General features: G+C 32.5%; 1 protein-coding gene across 1 annotated transcript; it reads left to right on the top strand.

Moving 5' to 3' along the window:
• The first annotated feature begins 5,732 nt into the window (after positions 1 to 5,732).
• On the top strand, positions 5,733 to 12,674 carry LOC132170278 (putative linoleate 9S-lipoxygenase 5). Its single transcript, XM_059581195.2, has 9 exons — positions 5,733 to 6,158; positions 9,210 to 9,499; positions 9,586 to 9,826; positions 9,916 to 10,254; positions 10,342 to 10,427; positions 10,515 to 10,622; positions 10,715 to 11,019; positions 11,107 to 11,370; positions 11,684 to 12,674. Exons 1-9 carry the CDS (start codon positions 5,927 to 5,929, stop codon positions 12,435 to 12,437), a joined length of 2,619 nt encoding a protein of 872 aa, XP_059437178.2. The 5' UTR covers positions 5,733 to 5,926; the 3' UTR covers positions 12,438 to 12,674.
• Positions 12,675 to 19,407: the final 6,733 nt, after the last annotated feature.

Raw genomic sequence — 19,407 nt, 5'->3', positions numbered from 1 at the left:
TATTCGGCCCATAAATTTGCCCCATTCTTCCTCCTCTAACCTTTGCTCTTCTATTTCCTTCCTCTCTCTCATTTTCTCTATATTCTTTCTCCTCGGGTTAGGGGTGTCAACCTGGTCCGGTTTTTCGGTTTTTTGTCAAAACCGGAACCGGAATCGGGGTACCCCGGTTCTCAATTTTGAGAAACCGGAATCGGAACCGGGACCCCGATTACCGGCCGGTTCCGGTATTACCTGGTCCGGTAACCGGTTTTTTTTTTTAAATTGATTTTTGGGCTTATTTTAGGTATTGGGCCTAAAATAAGCCAATTTTTTTTTCATAAGTTGGCCCATTTTTTAAAAAATCTATTAGTTTCTTTGTGTAAATTAAAAGGGCTTTGTTGTAATTGTTCCAAATAATTAAAAAATAAACCTTAAAAAGTCTAAAAATCCTAAAAAATCATTGTTTTTGCCTATTTGGGCCTTAGAAATAAAAATTTAATTTTTTAAAATACCCTAAACCTAAACCTAAGTGTAAAAAATATTAATATATATATTAATATATAAATATAATAATATATAAATATTATTAAATAAAATGGAAACCCGGTTCTAGTATTCCCGGTAAAAACCGGGTACCAAAAACCGGTACTGGAACCGGGGTACCCGGTTTTTAGATTTTTCAAACCGGAACTGGAACCGGGACCCCGGTTTCCCGGTTTTCCGGTTTTCCGGTTCCGATTCCGGTTCCCCGGTAATTTTTGACACCCGTACCTCGGGTGTATGGGACAGGGGGAGGCATATGGCCAAAAGATGGAGACCGTTAGAAATCTTTTTTTTTGTTTGTTTTAATATTGGTCTTAATTTGATTGCAGATTTTGATTTACTAAAACGGATAAGACAGAGTCTAAACGACAAACCCAGATGTTATTGAGTGATTATTGAGTTATTGGGCTTTATATACCTTAGCCGAGTAGGCAGGTAAGAAACTTTAAAAGTTCAATTTTAAGGGGCAGGATTGTTAACCAAAAAAAAAAAAACCTAATTTATTATTATTTTTTTTCTCTAACAAATTTAAAAATTGAAAAAATATTTTTCATAATTTTATTTTTTTAGAGGTGGAGGCCCTTAAGCCCGTCCCTGCTAGTAAGAATTAAGTTCGTACTAAATGTGATAAACCATATGAGGCCTTTAATCGTATTAAGGTTAGAAGTGTATGACGGGTGAATTTCATATCATTTTCTATATATAAGTTAAGGTCTCCCCCCTCCTGTCCATGCACAAAAACCTATATTTTAATTAGTGAAAGACTTTGGCTGGTCCAATTGATAGCCACCTTTAGAAGACTCGGCTGGTAGCATACAATTTTATCTGTTTCAACATCATCGATCTAAGGAGATAACTTCTAATCTCTAAAATACTTGGTTTATTAATATTCTAATTCCTTTTTGACACGTTTATTATTGTTCTAACACTACTTTCTATAATCTCTTAATCTGCTTGCTTGGATATAGAGTCCTCATCTGTCTTGTTCTAATAGTCATTAACAATTACGTTTTCAAACGCATGGGTTTTATTTCTTTTTATATATATCCAAGTTTTTGTCCTTTTCATTTTGTAGCCTTTCATTTTTATTATTATTATTATTATTATTGGATTGAGATGTTATAAAGGTGATTAGATGGTACTATTGGTCACATGATTCTGTCCACCATTCTCGTTGACTTTCAGATCATCTTCATGAAGAACTATTGTTACCGATGGCTCGGTTTCAATACATTATAGTTATGTGGATGCATCATTATAAAGTTCCTCTCAAAAGAAAAAGGGGGACAATATGATGAAATAATTACCCAAATGAACTTTATTGTTTTTTTTTTATTTTATTTTATTTTATGAGCAATGGCCCAAATGAAGTAGAAGATCCTCCTGATCCAAACAAGATCTTGATTTGTAACATTCAATCTATATATTTATTTCTCCCACGTAACCTTTTTCCGTATCCTTATTCATTTTTTTAAAAAAAATATCTATATATTTATTTCATTATGCAGTTAAATATTAGATTATGTGGAGAAGCAATATCACAAATCAAAGTTCCTAATGCAATTTAATGATGTGATAGTGAAAAACAACCTTTAAATCAACGCTTTTGAAAAAAAAAAAAAAAAAAAGCCTAATTTTTACTTCAACCACATTCCAATTGTATAACATGTCGTATACGAATCTACTAAATAATATTTATTTCATTATGCTGTTAAATATTAGATCATGTGGCAAAAGCAATATCACAAATCAAAGTTTGTAATATTATTTAATAGACTATTATACTACTGTTATACAATTTGATGACTTGATAATGAAAATCAAACTTTGAATCGGCACTTTTGAAAAAAAAAAAAAAGAAGATAGATTTTTACTCCAACCTCATCCAATTGTATGACATGCCGTATACCAATCTATTAAATGATATTGAGATGATTGGTTTCATGTCTTAGATATCTTAAAAAGCTAACCATTTTACACACTTGTTAATTAATTGGAAAAATTAAGCTAATGAAATTAGGCAACTTGGATAAAACTATTTGAAAGTAGAAACGTTTAAAAGTCAAGATGGCCTGAATTTGGTCATGAGTTGGCAAATGGGACCAAACTCACTGATTAATTTGGTAGATTATTTTGGAAAGATGATTAATCCTAAGAGATAAAGGCAGCAGCCCAAAATCAACATGTTTTCCGTGTGATTGAGGGTATAAATACGTACAAGAAAGGAAAGGCGTGGATGGAGAAGCTAGCTTTTCCCTGTTTGCTTAAAATTACTCACAGATTGTTTTCATTTTTGTTGTAAGTAAGATTAATTTCATCAAAATATATAGAAAGTAAACAAATTACACAAAGAAGGGGTGATGACTCCCAACAATATTCATTTATATATTTATTTTTCTTGCACGAATAAAACTGGTAGGACCTGAAATCTTAATTGACCACCATTAATCCATCTAATCCTACTGCAAGGACCACTTGAATTAATGGATCTTCATTCATTGACTCTAGAAGTAGTCATGCACATCTCCTCTTATTAATTTTTTTTTAGGGAAAACTTAACAAATTTTTTTTGAATTTTCACGCGTTTGGAAATTACTCTCTTAATGTTTAAAAACTCTCAATTTAGGGTATCGAACTTTCAATTTTTTGCAATGTCTCCACTCTGTTAAAATTTTTCGTTAAAGCTTATAAAAATTTCTAAAATACCAATGTTTTTTATTATAAAAATAAAAAATAAAAATTGCAAAGATTTAGGCGTTAGGTCATAATTTAACAGAATTTGCAAACATACCTACGCCTAAATATTTGCAATTTTTTTTAATTTTTATTTTATTTTATTTAAAAAATTGGGGTATTTTGGGAATTTTGAAAAAAGATTTAACAGAATATTTTAACGGAGGGGAGACATTGCAAAAAATTGAAAATTGGGTACCCTAAATTGAAAATGTTTTAACATTAAGAAGATAATTTCAAAATGGGTGAAAATTCATAAAAAATTTTGTTAAGTTTCCCCTTATTTTTAATTAATATATTTTCAAACTTGGAATAAATCCATGAAATAAATTCTGCCCTAAATTGGGAGACGCATTTAATGTTATGAAAACAATGAAGGAAAGTCGTCTTCCTTCTTTTTCTGCCTTTCTCTTTCAATTTCCTTGATCTTTTCCTTTTGCTCTTCTCTTGTTCCTTGTCTTCCCAACTACGGCACCGTTTGTTTTAATGCAAGCCATACTAGAAGACAATAGGAAAACATAAGTGGCAATTTGTTTGGTTTCTCATTTTCAAAATTAATTTGTTAAGTTTTATGTTGGTTAATTCGGTGTCAAAATTAAGGTTAGTGTAAGTCTAAGGTTGTTAGTTAGATTTAGACTTTAACTATAATACAAAAACTTGATCAAATTCGACGTCAAAATTAGAATTGCTCGTTCGGTACCTAGGTTGGAGAATGCCCGAATGAGACACTTTATATGAAATCAAGGTTCAGCTATAAAGGTTCAGCAATTTGTTGGGGTACACATTGGGTTATAAAGGTTTTGTAAATATTAATTGAGTATAAAGTGATTCTTTTATAGTTGATGAATTTCTTAAATTCGATTGCTCCGAAGTGATTTTACTTTTAAAAAGTTATTCCAAAGATTTTCATTTAGACACCAAAATCCATGCATGTGTTTGATTTGTTTTTTACTTTGGTGGTTAATTTTGGTGATATTGTGTATTGTTCTTAATTTTAATTTGCCAATATTTGTTGTACTTAAATTGAGAACACCTATTCACCCCCCCTAGCTGAATTAGGATTCTATCCAGTTCAATATCCAATTAATTATATAATTTATATTGGATGGATAATTTTGTCCCATCAAAAAGTGAAAAGACAAAAATATACCTCAAATATAATTAACTGGGTTTAAATGAACAGGAGAAGATCATATTCCCCACCGAAGATCTTTTGTTAATTGCCCACTACTTCGCATGTGATATCTTCTTACCAATAATAGGACTAGACTTATCTTCCATTATGTTAATGTCCATTGCACACCATGTAAGACTACTTTTCATAAGTTGAGCCATCGTGGAATGGGTCCTATGGGAGACATATATTTTGCACCGTACATGGCAAGAAAAGGACGTGTCTGACGTCACACTACCAAGAAAAAAGTAGGGATTTTTTTCCTACCAAAGTGGATTAATTCTACACTTGAAAAAAATGTGAATGTTATGGTTTTAATTATATAAGAAGATAATTAATGATATCATGTGGAGAATGATATTATAATATGTATAATATAATTAGATATAATCTAAGAAGCAGCTCTCCTTAATTACATCGATCATATGAACAAACCACACCCAACGCAATTCACATTTTGGAAAGAACAAAAAGTGAGAGAGATTCTAAGTGATCAAAACAGAATAAAGACTACAATTCCCACTTAAAAAAGAACGTGTGAGAGAAATCACAAAGAAAAGTAATGTATAAGTAACCTAAAAAGTTATTGAATAAGCAATTAAAAAAGAACAAAAGGATTATAAGAATATTATCGATCAGGTCTTCTGCATTTTCTTAATCTGATAAAGAAAAAGGTGTGCCCTTTCCAAGTTGCTCTATTTCACTTTAGAAATGGCCAATAAAAGGCATGCTACTAATTATTACCCAAAACATTTCAATTTTTTTTTTTTTTTTTTTTTTTTTATATACTAATACCCAAAACATCTGCAAATTTTGTTAGAATTATACTAAATAAATTTGTTTTTCTTCATGCTATGCATGCAAAGAACAAATTAATGAGAGAGATAAACATACATCTCTTATTAGACGACGGGTTTCCTTCTCGATCTGATTGATAGCCGGATTAATTCATTTAAAATGGGTGTGTGTGGAGGAAACTAGTTTCTCAACCTTAATTTGTCTGATGACTTAAATGAAGTCTAATGGCTTCACTTAAGTGCTCACAGAATGATTCAGCCTATTATGAACGCAATAATAAAATGGTTATACCCGTTCATTAAATCTGACAACCTAAAATTAAGTAGGCAGCTGCCAAAGAATTATATATATAAGTAGGCATATTAATATTATGATACAACTGTATAACCTAAATAATTACAAGGGATTATGACAGTGTACCATACCACATATATAGGTTTATGAGTCATCCTCAGAAGAGAACAAGAAAGTTACGAAAAATTAATAAAACGTTCAAAATGGTTCATCTTTTCCACCAGAGTCTTATTTTCCATGTGGGAACGTATCCATTGGGAAACAAGTACTGAAGCTTCATTTCAAATGCCCTCTCTTTCTTTTTCCCTATAAATACGACAAACAAGTCTTCTCTTTCTCCAAAACCAAACAAACTTTTTCCCTCAAAAACGTCTCCTTTGCTTAGTGCCTGAACTGCTGAGAAAGATGCTTCACAACATCATCAACGCCATCATCGGCGACGATGACGACGGGAACAAAAAGATGAAATGCGAGGCGGCGGGAGAGAGCCGGAAGGTTGAAGGCAGGGTGGTGCTGATGAAGAAGAATGTTTTGGACTTCAACGACTTTAATGCATCGGTTCTTGATCGTTTTCATGAGTTGTTGGGCAAAAAGGTTTCTTTGCAGCTTATTAGTGCTGTTCATGCTGACCCATCTGGTAATTACTACTTCTTCTAATTCCCTTCTTTCTTTTTCTTTTTTTTAATTTTTTTTATATATATTTTTTATGGCTCTTTTTGTAAGATTATTTTCATTTTATGGTGCATGTTGCTAATTAATACTAATTATTCTTACATATATTATTATTAAATTAAAGGACCTAAACAAGCCAAAACGATCTCCTTCTTTTGAATTTCTTGCCGGCCGGCCGGCCTTAATTAATTGGGCTTATTCACAACCTCTATGAAAAGTTAGAGGTGGGATTTTCTTGTTTTTGCTTAGAAAAAGAAAAAAGAAAAAAGAAATTAATCCAATACCCAACAACTCTCTTTCCCTGCAATATCTTCATTAACATTAATGGCGCTAATTAAAAATTGACACTGACCTTGGTGAGTTTAATTGGCACAAATATTGACTAAACAAGGCTCATCTTTTGCTCTATTAATTTGTAAAAAAAAATAAAAAAAAATTAAAGCTACTATTTTGACTAGCTGTTACAGTGCCTAACTAATTCAACAATACTATGGTCACGTCCAGATAGGATAACTACGTACAATTCATCTTCTCGGCCTACCTGTTAGGATAGAAAAAAAAAAAAATCAATAATACATAAATTAAATTAATAAAAAAATAATCTTTTTTTTTTTGAAAATAGTAAAAATATAATAAAAATGAATAGTTAAAATGTTAAATTGAATAACTAAAATAAAAAGTATATGCTTTAATTAAATTTTTAACTAAATATTTATTAAATGGGAGGTGGTGAATTAATGCACCATTCTTTCCCTTTTTCGCCTGGATAAATATATATTTTTTTTTTATACGTCACCTTCATTTAATTTGCTTCTTTTGTTTTTTTTTTTTTTTTCGTTTTTCCTTCTTCTAATTATCACGAAAAATTGAAATCAAAATTGCGCCACCGTGGTCACGTGCCATAGAGAAATAGAGTCGACAATAATTCCGGTCGTTTTACTTGATCCAAGGTTGCGGAATCAATCTCGTCTCCCGTCGGCTTGTCTGGGTCAATTATTTGTTTATTTAATTATTTAATTTAATGTCTTAAATTATTTTAATTCATTTAAACATTTTTGGGCCATGATACCAACAATGCCGGTGTGCATGAACAATCATGCACGCTAAGTTTTTTTTTTTTTTTTAATAATTATAATAATAAAATATAATTTTATTATTTTAAAATATCCAATTACCCCGGCGTGCATCACGCTGAGCGTGATGTTTAACATCACCCAAACATTTTTTGGTCATGATATACAGCACGCTGACATACCACACACGCCAACTAAATTCTTTTTTTTAAAAAAAATAATAATAAAACAAAATTTAACTGGCTTGCGTGAGCACTGTTTAGCTTCACCCAACATTTTTAAATGGGAATGAAAAATGTGGTGATTAACTTTCCGTACGCCAATTCGCTGGTCACTGCCACTGTACTCAACAGCGAGTCAAAAGAAATCTTCCAGTCCTTTTTTTCTTTTTTCTTTTTTTATTTTCTTTTTTATTTATTCTTTTTTTATCACGTTGTTGACTATCGAGTCCTCTTTCTTTATCACCGGAAGCCCTCAAGTGATCAGATGGGATGCCCCATATGCATGATCCATGTGGATTAAATTATAAAATCTGGACCATTGATTTGGTGAGAATTTACTCATATATGATCTGGTCATTAGCTAGTTCAAGACATTTTATGATAAATTATTGAAAAAACTTCATGTTTTAACGTTTTTAAATCATACTTTTCAAGTTTAAAAAGTTACGACATCAAGTTACCATGTTTAAAAACTTTTCAATTATATCCATCTATTCAGATTTTATGTTAAATCATAACGGGGTACGTCCAAATCTTCAAAATACTCTTGTGTGTTTGTTTTAACATACGTTTTGTGACATGCTCCATAGAGCTTGGTCGTAGGACAAGTTTATTTTTTTGTTAAAAAAAAAAAAAAAAAGTTATTTAATTAGGATAATTTAGTAATTTTATAAATTTAATTGAGGTAAAAAAGACATTTTACTTATTAACTATTTGATTCAACTTGTAACATCTAATATTATAAGTTTTTAAACTTTAAAAGTAGGATCGCAAAAGATCATAAAAAAAAGTAGGTGAAGCTAAAATGATAAAAAGGTTTTCATAAAGATGAAAAGACTTTACTATCAAACATCTCGAGCACCAACTATATATGATACCACACAATTAATGGCTTCTGTGTGATTTCAAGGTCTCTATCATATTAATTTCACCACCATATATATATATATATATATATATATATATATATATATATTTTTTTTTTTTTTTTTTCTATAATCAAGGTGTTCGAAACTTCACATGAACTAAATTCTCAGAACATCATACAAAGAAACCCCTCCACACAAAATTTCACCACCAATATTGTTCCATGGATGACAGATTTAATGGTATGATGGAGATGTCCATTAATGGGTGGTGGGGCTCTAAGAGATATCAGATATTTTTCATCATGATGTTGATGACAACAAGAAGTCAATAAAACTATATTTAGTTATTGCTTGAATATATATATATATATTAAAAAAAAAAAAAAGAGGTCATTTTCATTCATGGCTATCACTATCAGCATCAGCTCACCGGATGGGGATTGGCTGTCAATCTAGTAATACTAGTAGGCATGTGATTAGGCGATGGTGACAGGCAAAAGACACAATCAGCTGACCAGAATATGAGACACCAAGCAAATGGGTTTATTTTAGCTCTCATCATTTTACTTTTTAAAGCAGCTAATATTCATGATTTTCTTCTGTGTTTTTTTTTTCCTTTGAAAAAAACAGTACTTTTTGTTAATTGAATCCATTATCAGTATTTAGAAACCTAATTCAAATCTAAACTATTACTAAAGAAATTTAAGCTTATAAGGTAAGTGAGATTTAGCGTAATATCATAACAAAAAGATTTTGAGTTTGAACGTTCGATCCATCATTATATTCACAATGAATTATACTTAACTTCTAAATCACCACAGCAGCAATTATTGAAGTTGTTGTGTTTTTGTAGCAAATGGGTTGCAAGGGAAACTTGGAAATCCAGCATACTTGGAAAACTGGATAAGCACAATCACCCCATTGCTAGCAGGCGAGTCAGAATTCAAGGTTACCTTTGACTGGGACGAGGACATAGCAATTCCAGGAGCATTCTTAGTAAAAAACAATCATCATAGTGAATTCTACCTCAAAAGTCTCACCCTCGAAGATGTTCCAGGCCAAGGTCGGATCCACTTTGTCTGCAACTCATGGGTTTATCCTGCAGACCAATATAAAAAGGACCGTGTTTTCTTCTCCAACAAGGTAGCATATCAAACTTGGCATAAGCAATAAGCATTCATATTTTTGCATCCAAAGTAACAAGTTGATATGCATTCATATTTTTGCAGACATTTCTTCCAAATGAAACACCAGGGCCACTGCTAAAGTACAGAGAAGAAGAGCTTGTGAACTTGAGAGGAGATGGAACAGGAGAGCTTCAGGAATGGGACAGAGTCTATGACTATGCTTACTACAATGATTTGGGAAATCCAGACAAGGGCCCGAAATATGTCCGCCCGGTTCTGGGAGGGTCTAGCGAGTACCCTTACCCTCGTCGGGGAAGAACCGGACGACCACCATCGGAGACAGGTTAATTAGACATTTTATGAGATTAAACATTTATATCTATGACTACCATCATTGTTGTCATTAAGATTTTTATGTAATAACCTTAACAGATCCTAACAGCGAGAGCAGAATGAAGCTTCTTAAGAGCTTAAACATTTATGTCCCAAGAGATGAGCGTTTTGGTCACTTGAAGATGTCAGACTTCCTTGCTTATGCACTGAAAGCCGTAGCTCAATTCCTTAAACCTGAGCTGGAATCTCTATTTGACAGCACTCCCAGTGAGTTTGACAGCATTCAAGATGTACTTAAACTCTATGAAGGAGGAGTTAAGCTACCTGACGGCTTACTTCAGAATATTAGGGAAGACATCCCAGCTGAGATGCTCAAGGAAATTTTCCCAACAGAGGGTGAAGGACTCCTCAAATATCCAATGCCCCAAGTGATTAAAGGTATCATATTCAAGAGCTTTATGATATATGAGCCTTGGAATACTAATTTCTTTGAATTAATAGTGGTGTTTCAATGATCTGGAGCAGAGGATAAGTCTGCATGGAGGACGGATGAAGAGTTTGGAAGAGAGATGCTGGCTGGAGTAAACCCTGTCAACATCCGTCGTCTTCAAGTAATCTTAAACTTCTATTATCAATTGATCCAAATACAGGATCATGGCTTTTCATATTTACTCATAATTAACTCTGAACTAATACAGGAATTCCCGCCTGCAAGCAAGCTAGATCCTAAAGTATATGGTGATCAGGCCAGTACAATAACTAAGGAACACATTGAAAATAACATAGATGGGCTCAGCATAGATGAGGTAACATATTCTGAACTGAAGTCGCTTTGTAATTACAGTGCTTTAATCTTATAACAATTGAAGCATAGTGATTGAAATGTCTTTGGTTGTAGGCAATCAACAAGAAGAAGCTATTCATATTAGATCACCATGATGCAATCATGCCGTACCTGAGGCGAATAAACTCAACTTCCACAAAGACGTATGCCAGCAGGACAATCCTTTTCTTGAAGAATGATGGGACTTTGAAGCCATTGGTGATTGAATTAAGCTTGCCCCATCCTGAAGGAGATCAATTTGGTGCCATTAGCAAAGTGTTCACGCCAGCTGAAGAAGGTGTTGAAAGTTCTATTTGGCAACTGGCAAAAGCTTATGTAGCTGTAAATGACTCCGGATATCATCAGCTCATTAGCCACTGGTACACCTCTCTCAAAGAAAGCTTAGAAAAAAAAATTCAGTCCATCTTTTATGATGGTTTTTTGAATAACTTTTGTGTTGGTCACAGGTTAAATACCCATGCAGCGATTGAGCCATTTGTGATAGCAACAAACAGACAACTGAGCGTGCTTCACCCAATTCACAAGCTTCTGCATCCTCACTTCCGTGACACCATGAATATAAATGCATTTGCTCGGCAGATTCTCATCAATGCTGGTGGGGTTCTGGAAGCGACAGTTTTTCCAGCAAAGTATTCCATGGAGATGTCTTCAGTAGTTTATAAGAACTGGGTTTTTCCTGAGCAAGCACTTCCTGCAGATCTCATCAAGAGGTAAATGTTACACTCCAGATCAAAATGACAGTCATGGTGTATGAGATTTTTGGCATTATAACTTAACTTTAAATCTGAAATGCAATGTGAATTTATCCATCAGGGAAACTAAAAACTAACACTTACTTCAAAACTGTTGAATGATAGACTCCATAAAAGCATAATGTTTAGAGGGCTTGAGGCCAATTAAATTTAGGGCTTCAAATTTTGGTTGTGTTTTTGGCCTAAAGTTCTACACTAAAAAAAATAAAATAAATATGGCTGTGATCTATATATCTCAAATGACATATGCTATTCGTTTTGCTTCATTTAGGGGAATGGCAGTTAAGGATTCAAACTCCCCACATGGTCTTCGTCTACTGATTGAGGACTATCCATATGCTGTTGATGGGCTGGAAATCTGGTCGGCAATCAAAACATGGGTTGAAGACTACTGCTCCTTCTATTACAAGAGTGATGACAGGGTACAAAATGACTCCGAACTGCAGTCCTGGTGGAAGGAACTTAGAGAGGTGGGTCATGGTGACAAGAAAGATGAGCCCTGGTGGCCTAAAATGCAAACGCGTGAAGAGCTTGTAGAAACATGCACTATCATCATATGGATTGCTTCTGCGCTCCATGCCGCTGTGAATTTTGGACAGTACCCTTATGCAGGCTACCTCCCAAACCGCCCAACACTCAGCCGTCGGTTCATGCCTGAAAAAGGCACTCCAGAATATGATGAACTCAAGTCAGACCCTGATAAGGTTTTCTTGAAAACAATTACTGCCCAACTCCAGACACTTCTTGGTGTTTCCCTCATTGAGATTTTGTCAACGCATTCTTCTGATGAGGTGTATCTTGGGCAAAGAGATACTCCTGAATGGACGTTGGATGCAGAAGCATTGGAAGCCTTTGAGAGATTTGGACAGAAGTTGGCCGGAATTGAGGATAGAATTATAAAAATGAACAATGACAAGAAATGGAAAAACCGAGTTGGACCAGTAAAGGTGCCATATACTTTGCTCTATCCCACTAGTGAAGGTGGAATTACTGGTAAGGGAATTCCCAATAGTGTCTCAATCTAAAACTTTGCTTCTCTATTGGGTTGTTGTTAGAGTTTTACAGCAATGTTTTTCTTTCGTCTACTTGTGCTATAATAAGTTTCTCCTTAATAAAGGCATGTATAGTTGGAAACTCTCTCAAGCGTTTCAATTTGACTAATTGCTCCTTGTAATTTATTCTAAAGTTTGAAGGGATCTTATGTCCTACCGCTCTTGTGGGTGTCTTCAATCTAATGCGATATGCTCATGTGTAGTTGTTTATTTCATTTTAATTCATTCTGACCTCATCCAAAAAAAGTAAAGTTAGAATCTTCGAACCTCAGGCACCTATATCTATAACTTGTATATTAATGCTAGGTGGGGGGGAGGAGGAAGAGGAGGAGGAGCAGAGGGGTTTCAAACCAAAGAACCCTTATCAAACAATTACTACGAAAATGCAATGGCAAAATGCTGATATGAGGAGACTAGAATTATCAATCAGCACAATGTTAGCAGATCAGTCTAATAATTAAATGGACGAAATCGAAACAATGATGCTTAAAGAAACAGGGAAATCATGATTTACCTGTGTACCTTCCAAAATTCCTAGCTCTCAGCTATGATACAAGCTCAGTGATGGCAGTCCGGTGCTCTCAAAGCTCAGAGCAGTGGCTCTCAAAGCTGCTGCATCTTTTTACCGTACAATGGTGAACTTTTAGTCACAATTTAGACCATTCAGTAAGTTAAATCCCCCAACAGCCTACAAACTATTCATTTGCTTCCCTTCTGGTTGGAGTGTTTGCTAGAGCTGCAGATTCTTGTCTTCTTTAATTACTTTTCTTTTTCGTACTTAATTTCTTCTTTCATTACCCATATCACTCCTATCACACCTTCAGTTACGCGATCTCGTAACAATTGGTATCAAAACCATTCATGTCTGACGTAATTTCCTAAAAATCTCTTCATTATTTTTTACTTTTCTAACGTAATTTCCTCCTCCATTACCCATATCCCACCAATCACTGTTCAATTACGCGAACGCTAAACTGTCAAACACATTAAGAGGAACATGAAGGTTTGAATCTTTCTGGTACGTGTTGATGGGATTTGAGTATTCTGTATAACCCATAACAAAAAATATTCTCACAAGAATCGCAAATTTTTATAGAGTGGGCAATGTAATGGGCTTCAAAGCAATTGGAAGCAATCGGGCTAACCCACTAGTGAAAGTTTTGGGCTTTTTATTTTGTTGTAGTTCAGGGGCTGGAGGCCAATGATAGTGGATTCTACAACATTCTTAATTCAAAAGAACTGCAATTTCTTATAGGCATTTTTGATAAAGTTAAATCATAGTACCATGCTAACCAGAATCCACAGGTGCTGGTGCAACCCGACCAATTGCTGATTCACCAAAATCAGGATCTACAACTTCTTCATACTTATTTTCATCGTGAGGCACAATTCTAACTTCAAAACTTGCAGGCATCAAGCCTAAGTTTTAAAACTTGCAGGCACAGTTCTAACTTTAACAAAAAGAAATATCACGAAATAATTATTACACTAAATTTTCAGCTTTATACAAGCTATCTCCTTTAAAATGGTTTATTACTACAAATACTACATCATTAATTATCATTAATTTAGCTACGAAGCAAAAAATCAAATGGTGATTTTAAGAACCACATCATTCTTGGAAGAAAACAAGAGTGACACAAGAGGGACTTGTAACATTACTCCTCAATTAAGGATAAGAATCATTTTCATTTTAAGTGAAATGAAAAATATCTATTATATTTTATAGATTTAATAGTATATATACTTCTACATAGTGCATAATGCATACGTTGTTATATCATTCAAAAATTTAAATGAGTAATGTTAGGAATCACATTTATATCACACAATTATCGTATAATGATATGATCGTTTCAACCAACCCTTAGATTAATTATTGTTAAATATAAAATAAAATCCAACAATTAGTTGTAGGGATGAAATCATAATTTTTCATTTAGAGAGGCCAAAAATGAGAGGCCAACATTAATTTTGATAGGGGCCAAACTTGATTTTTAGGCCTAAAAACATGCACACGTACGTACACATAATATATATAACTTAATAAAAATTTAAATAATAAAAATTTTGAAAATCGGTAGCGTCATGACTCTTTTAGGTCCGAATGTAGATCCATCCTAAATTAGTTGACGGACTATTATGAGATAAATTAGATAATTATAAAGTAAAAATATAATTTATAACATTATGCATTTTACTTACAATAACACCACGTTAATTACAACAAAATAAAATTATGAGCTAGCTTAGAATAAATCTAAATGAAAATATTACGGCCCTTCATACGTTAAAAAAGAAAAAAGAAAGTGAAGCCTATAGAGTGGGCAAACTCTTTGTGACCAATGAACAAATTTTCTCATACCAAAATCGGCAAATTTTCGGATGAGAGTTTGGGCAACCTGTTTTTGTGAAGCAGTAGGCTTCGGAGCTTATTAATCTTGAAATTGAGTATATGTGGCTTGTAGAAAAGAATGACTATTGTGTTCGCATACTAAAGACGATAGACATTGGAGAAGAATTATTTGTAGTAATGAAGAATTTTATTTGTAGTCTTCCAGATCTGGTAACATTAAAAACTTCCCCATGGGTAAAGGTGCTCGAGTGGAATTGTTGAAGTTTTTGCCACATGACTTGCTGATGTGGGAAGAAAACAATCTTCCTTCAACCCACTTACTCAGCATAATATGGTAAGAAATCTTTAAGTTATGCTACACATTTTGGGATTAATTTTGGAATTGATTTTCTTGGTTTTAGGGTGTTAGAAACCCTAAACCCAAACTAGGTTTTAGTTTTTAACTGGTTTTAGAAACTGGTTTTAGGGTGTTAGAAACCCTTTAGGGTTCCCAATATTTAAATGAAATAGTGAAATTGGATCTCTAGTTTTGGGAGCAGGATATAAGGGCATTCACATGCATTGAGCTCTTCAAAATTTCTCTAAATTTAACTCTAAAAATCTACTTTAGTTGATTTAGATAGTCACTTTTCAAAACCACTAAACATCTAAGTCACTAAATATTTATCTATTTTAATTAAATATTATATTTTATTGGTTAAAACCAACTTTTAGACTCTTTGTATTAAAAATCTACTTTAGCATAGGAAAGAACAAGTTTGAAATTAAAAAAATTAAAAAATAAATAACTTTCTATTTTAGGCTATTTGTATTTAATGAGTATTCAAGCATGAAGTTTAACATTGAGTGGAGTGTTTGTTAAATGACATGTTTTGTTAAAATTATAGAAAAAAATCCAAAAATAATAATCTCAATGTGAGTGTTCTCAGTGCTTTAATATATATATAAATTTTGAAATGAAATCTAACTCCATGCAATATTGCACTTGTCCATGTCAGATGTCGGCCATTGGCGGACACAACCATTTGGAAGCAATCCTTCATTTCATCTCTATCTTATCTTCATGATTCTTGAATGGCTGTTTCTATCAGTTTTTGCTTTTGTTTGTAGAAATGTCTTCCAAATCTTTCCCGGTAATAAAGTGAGGTTTGATGTGATTGATTCCTGAACCCCACTTTCTACGGTTTTATTATTCCTCTCTCAACTACTTTTATTTTTATTTGTTTAATAATGGTGATGGAGATACACAACTAATTCCCTTATAGCTCGCTTATAAAAAATTCAAAAAAAAAAAAAAAATTCCCTTATAGCTCAACTATTTAGAAGAAGAAAAAAAAAAAATTGTACTCTCTCAAATGATCACTTATTATTAGTGTCTTAAAGTAAATTAAATATTTTATAATGGTTTTAAAGGTATTAAAGGAATTAACATTAATAAGGGAACATTGATTAGTAGGGATCGATAGAAAGAATTGAACTTAATTATAAATAAAAATTTTGGAATCAAGACAATCGTTTGGACGATGCCATTGTAGCACAAGAGGGCATTTCAAAAATCATTCAAATGATGACCCATAGGATATAAGTTATATAACAATATCTATTTTTAAGAGGTAATTTAGTCGAAGACTACGCTTAATGAAGCGGATGTCGCTAATTCGAATTTCTTCTCGTGCGACTTATCAAAAAAAAAAAAAAAAAAGGATATAACAATATCTTAGGAACACCATTATAACGATTTGTGAACCATTTGAACGGTGACAACTTTGCATGCAAAAATAATACGTCCCAAACTTAAAACATGCGGGAGAAACCCTATAAAAACTTAAGAAACCCTAATCTTCTTCATTTGGACAACCTCCGGCAGCCATAGATCAAGATATATATATATATATATATATATATATATATCGAAATCCTAAAACTTCTAGGTATAAAGCTTGGAACTTAAGAATTACGTTTGCCAATGCATGGCTTTTATTTGTTTATCCAAGTTTTTGTCCTTAGCATCTTGTAGCCTATTTTATTATTATTATTTTCGGGTTGAGCAGTTATAAAGGTGATTCAGATGCTATAATTGTCCACCATTCTTCTTGACTTTCAGATCATCTTTCATCAACTAGTTGTTACGTCTTACGTGGATACATCTTATTCTCTTCTTCTTCTTCTTCTTTATATATATATATATATTCTTGTTTTTCTATTCAAATGGGGATACATCTTATTCTCTTAAATAATCCAGCTGGATCCTTTTTTCCCCCACCCCCGGCATGAAAAAGGAAACTATGAGCGGTGATATTACGCACGCCAGCGTGAGTGTACAGTGCCTCACGCTAGTGTGAACAACAATCAAAAAAATATTAAAAAAAATTGAAACAATAACTTTTAGTTACTGTTCACACCAACGTGAGATACTGTGCACTCACGCTGGTGTGCGTAATATCACCATTCATGCATCATAGTTGTCAGTCATCTGATTTCGTGTTTTAGAGATTTTAGAGAGTTAACCATTTTCTATTTGATTCCGTGTAAACTATTTTTAGTTTTGGCGTAAAATATCTAAATATATATTTTTAAATAATTATATTTTTGCTGGTTGTTTGTAATTAATCCTGAAAATGGTTTGCAAAATATTATTTGCATGTGGCTTGCATGGAAAATTGACAAATATTTCTATATTTTCATATAATTTTAAGAGCTACAGAGAAAAACTAGAGACAACTAACAATAGTTGTAGAAAAAGATTGTGCGTAATATATAGAGGCTTTTGGAAGTGAGATTGAAATATAGTGCAATTGCTTGTAAAATTAGGTTGGCCAATGTTCTAGGTCACGCCAAACAATCAAAAATAAGAAAAATATTTTTCAAAGTTACGCTAAAACAAACAAAACCTCAGTAATTAATTGAAAAAGCTAATGAAATGAATGCAACTTTGGATAAAACTATTAGAAACATTGAAAAGTCAGTGCAATTGCTTGTAAAATTAGGTTGGCCAATGTTCTAGGTCATGCCAAACAATAAAAAATAAGAAAAACATTTTCAATATTACGCTAAAACAAACGAAACCTCAGTAATTAATTGGAAAAGCTAATGAAATGAAGGCAACTTTGGATAAAACTACTAGGAGCATTGAAAAGTCAGCTGGATGGCGTCGATTTGGTCATAAGTTGGAAAATCCGGACAAACTCATTAGTTAATTTAGGAGATTAGGTTGGAAAACTGAATTTTATGATAGCGTGCCAAGAAAACCATAGAAAAAAAAAAAAAGGATTAAGAGAAAGGTTGTCGTAAAAAATGATTTTTGAAGCGATCCAAACACACTGGATTGCTTGAAGATATGCAGTGGAAAGAAAGGAACTTGGAAACCACGGCAGCAAAAATTACACTGAAATCGACACAAAAGATTACATTCAAACCCACTTGGGAAATAATTTTGTTGTACGTAATCGATCCGGTTGTCGTCCTTGATACAAAAGTTTGTTCCTTAGCTCATCATATGCGACGCTTCTTACATGTGCTTATTATTATTTCTTACCATTTCTGCAAACTTCTATCCATGCATTTCCTTTTCCTACCAAAAAAAAAAAAAAAAAAAGTTAATTTCTGCTTGAAGTATATATATATTAAAGATCAAGATGCCTTTAATTAAAGCACAAATCTTTTCAGTCTCTTCTCTTTTTAGTATTTATATGCAATTACGTACCATTCATTTTAATTAGCTCAAAGTTCTCTAATTGTCACTCACCACTTCAATTTTCATTTATTTTTTAATTTCTTGCACGAATAAAACTTGTAGGAACTCAAATCTTGACCCATTAATCCATCTATCCTAATGCAAGGACCACTTGAACTGGATCTTTATTCATTTAACTAGAGGTAGAGTGTCTCTTTTTATTTTATTTTATTTTATTTTTATGGGAAAGTGTGCTTATCATATCGAACTACTACCCAAAATGTTTTTTTTCTCAAGCTTTTAATTGAAATAATGTTTTACAAAGACGAAAATACCTTAATAAAAAAAAAAAACTAAAACTACTTTTTTTTTAATGAAAAAAAACCAAGGTGTAGAAATTTAAAAAAAAAAAAAAAAAAATCGTAAAGAAAAAAATTATTATTTTTTTCCCAGATTTATTAGAGTATTTTTTTCATATTGAAAAAAATTTAAGTTATTTTTATTTTTTGGCTAGCCTTGGGAGGACGTTATCAATTTTTTTTTTTTTTTTGGTAGTTTAAGAAGAACATTGTCGCAATTGAAAGTTTGGAAAGACATTGTCAATGAGAAATGATAAGAGTCAATAAGTTTTCTATATTTGGCCTATATTCTCTTATAAATATAATAGATCAATCATTAAATTTGTAGAGTCCACATAATTTCACAAATCTAATGGTTGATTTGTAAGATGATATTGAAGAAATATGAAGAAAACAAATATTAACCCTTAACATTTTTTATTTTCAATTGAGTGATAGTTTAAGAGAGTACATGAACTTTACTTTACTTTTTTTTTTTTTTTAATATATTTTCAAATTTATAATAGAATCTTTTTCCTTCAAGATTTTGTTTTATTATATATAATATATAGCCTT

The sequence above is a fragment of the Corylus avellana genome, chromosome 1 (assembly GCF_965113065.1).
Source record: "Corylus avellana chromosome 1, dhCorAvel1.hap1.2, whole genome shotgun sequence".
NCBI classification, from domain to species: Eukaryota; Viridiplantae; Streptophyta; class Magnoliopsida; order Fagales; family Betulaceae; genus Corylus; species Corylus avellana.
The sequence above is the reverse complement of the archived record's forward strand: the minus strand, read 5'-3'. Positions and strand labels throughout refer to the sequence as shown.

Bases quoted from the DNA above. Each gene is read 5' to 3' on its own strand.
- LOC132170278 (XM_059581195.2), top strand. From the start codon at position 5,927: ATGCTTCACAACATCATCAACGCCATCATCGGCGACGATGACGACGGG. The intron at 9,827-9,915 runs GTTAATTAGACA...TAACCTTAACAG, and splicing joins ACGACCACCATCGGAGACAG to ATCCTAACAGCGAGAGCAGA. The intron at 10,623-10,714 runs GTAACATATTCT...CTTTGGTTGTAG, and splicing joins ATGGGCTCAGCATAGATGAG to GCAATCAACAAGAAGAAGCT.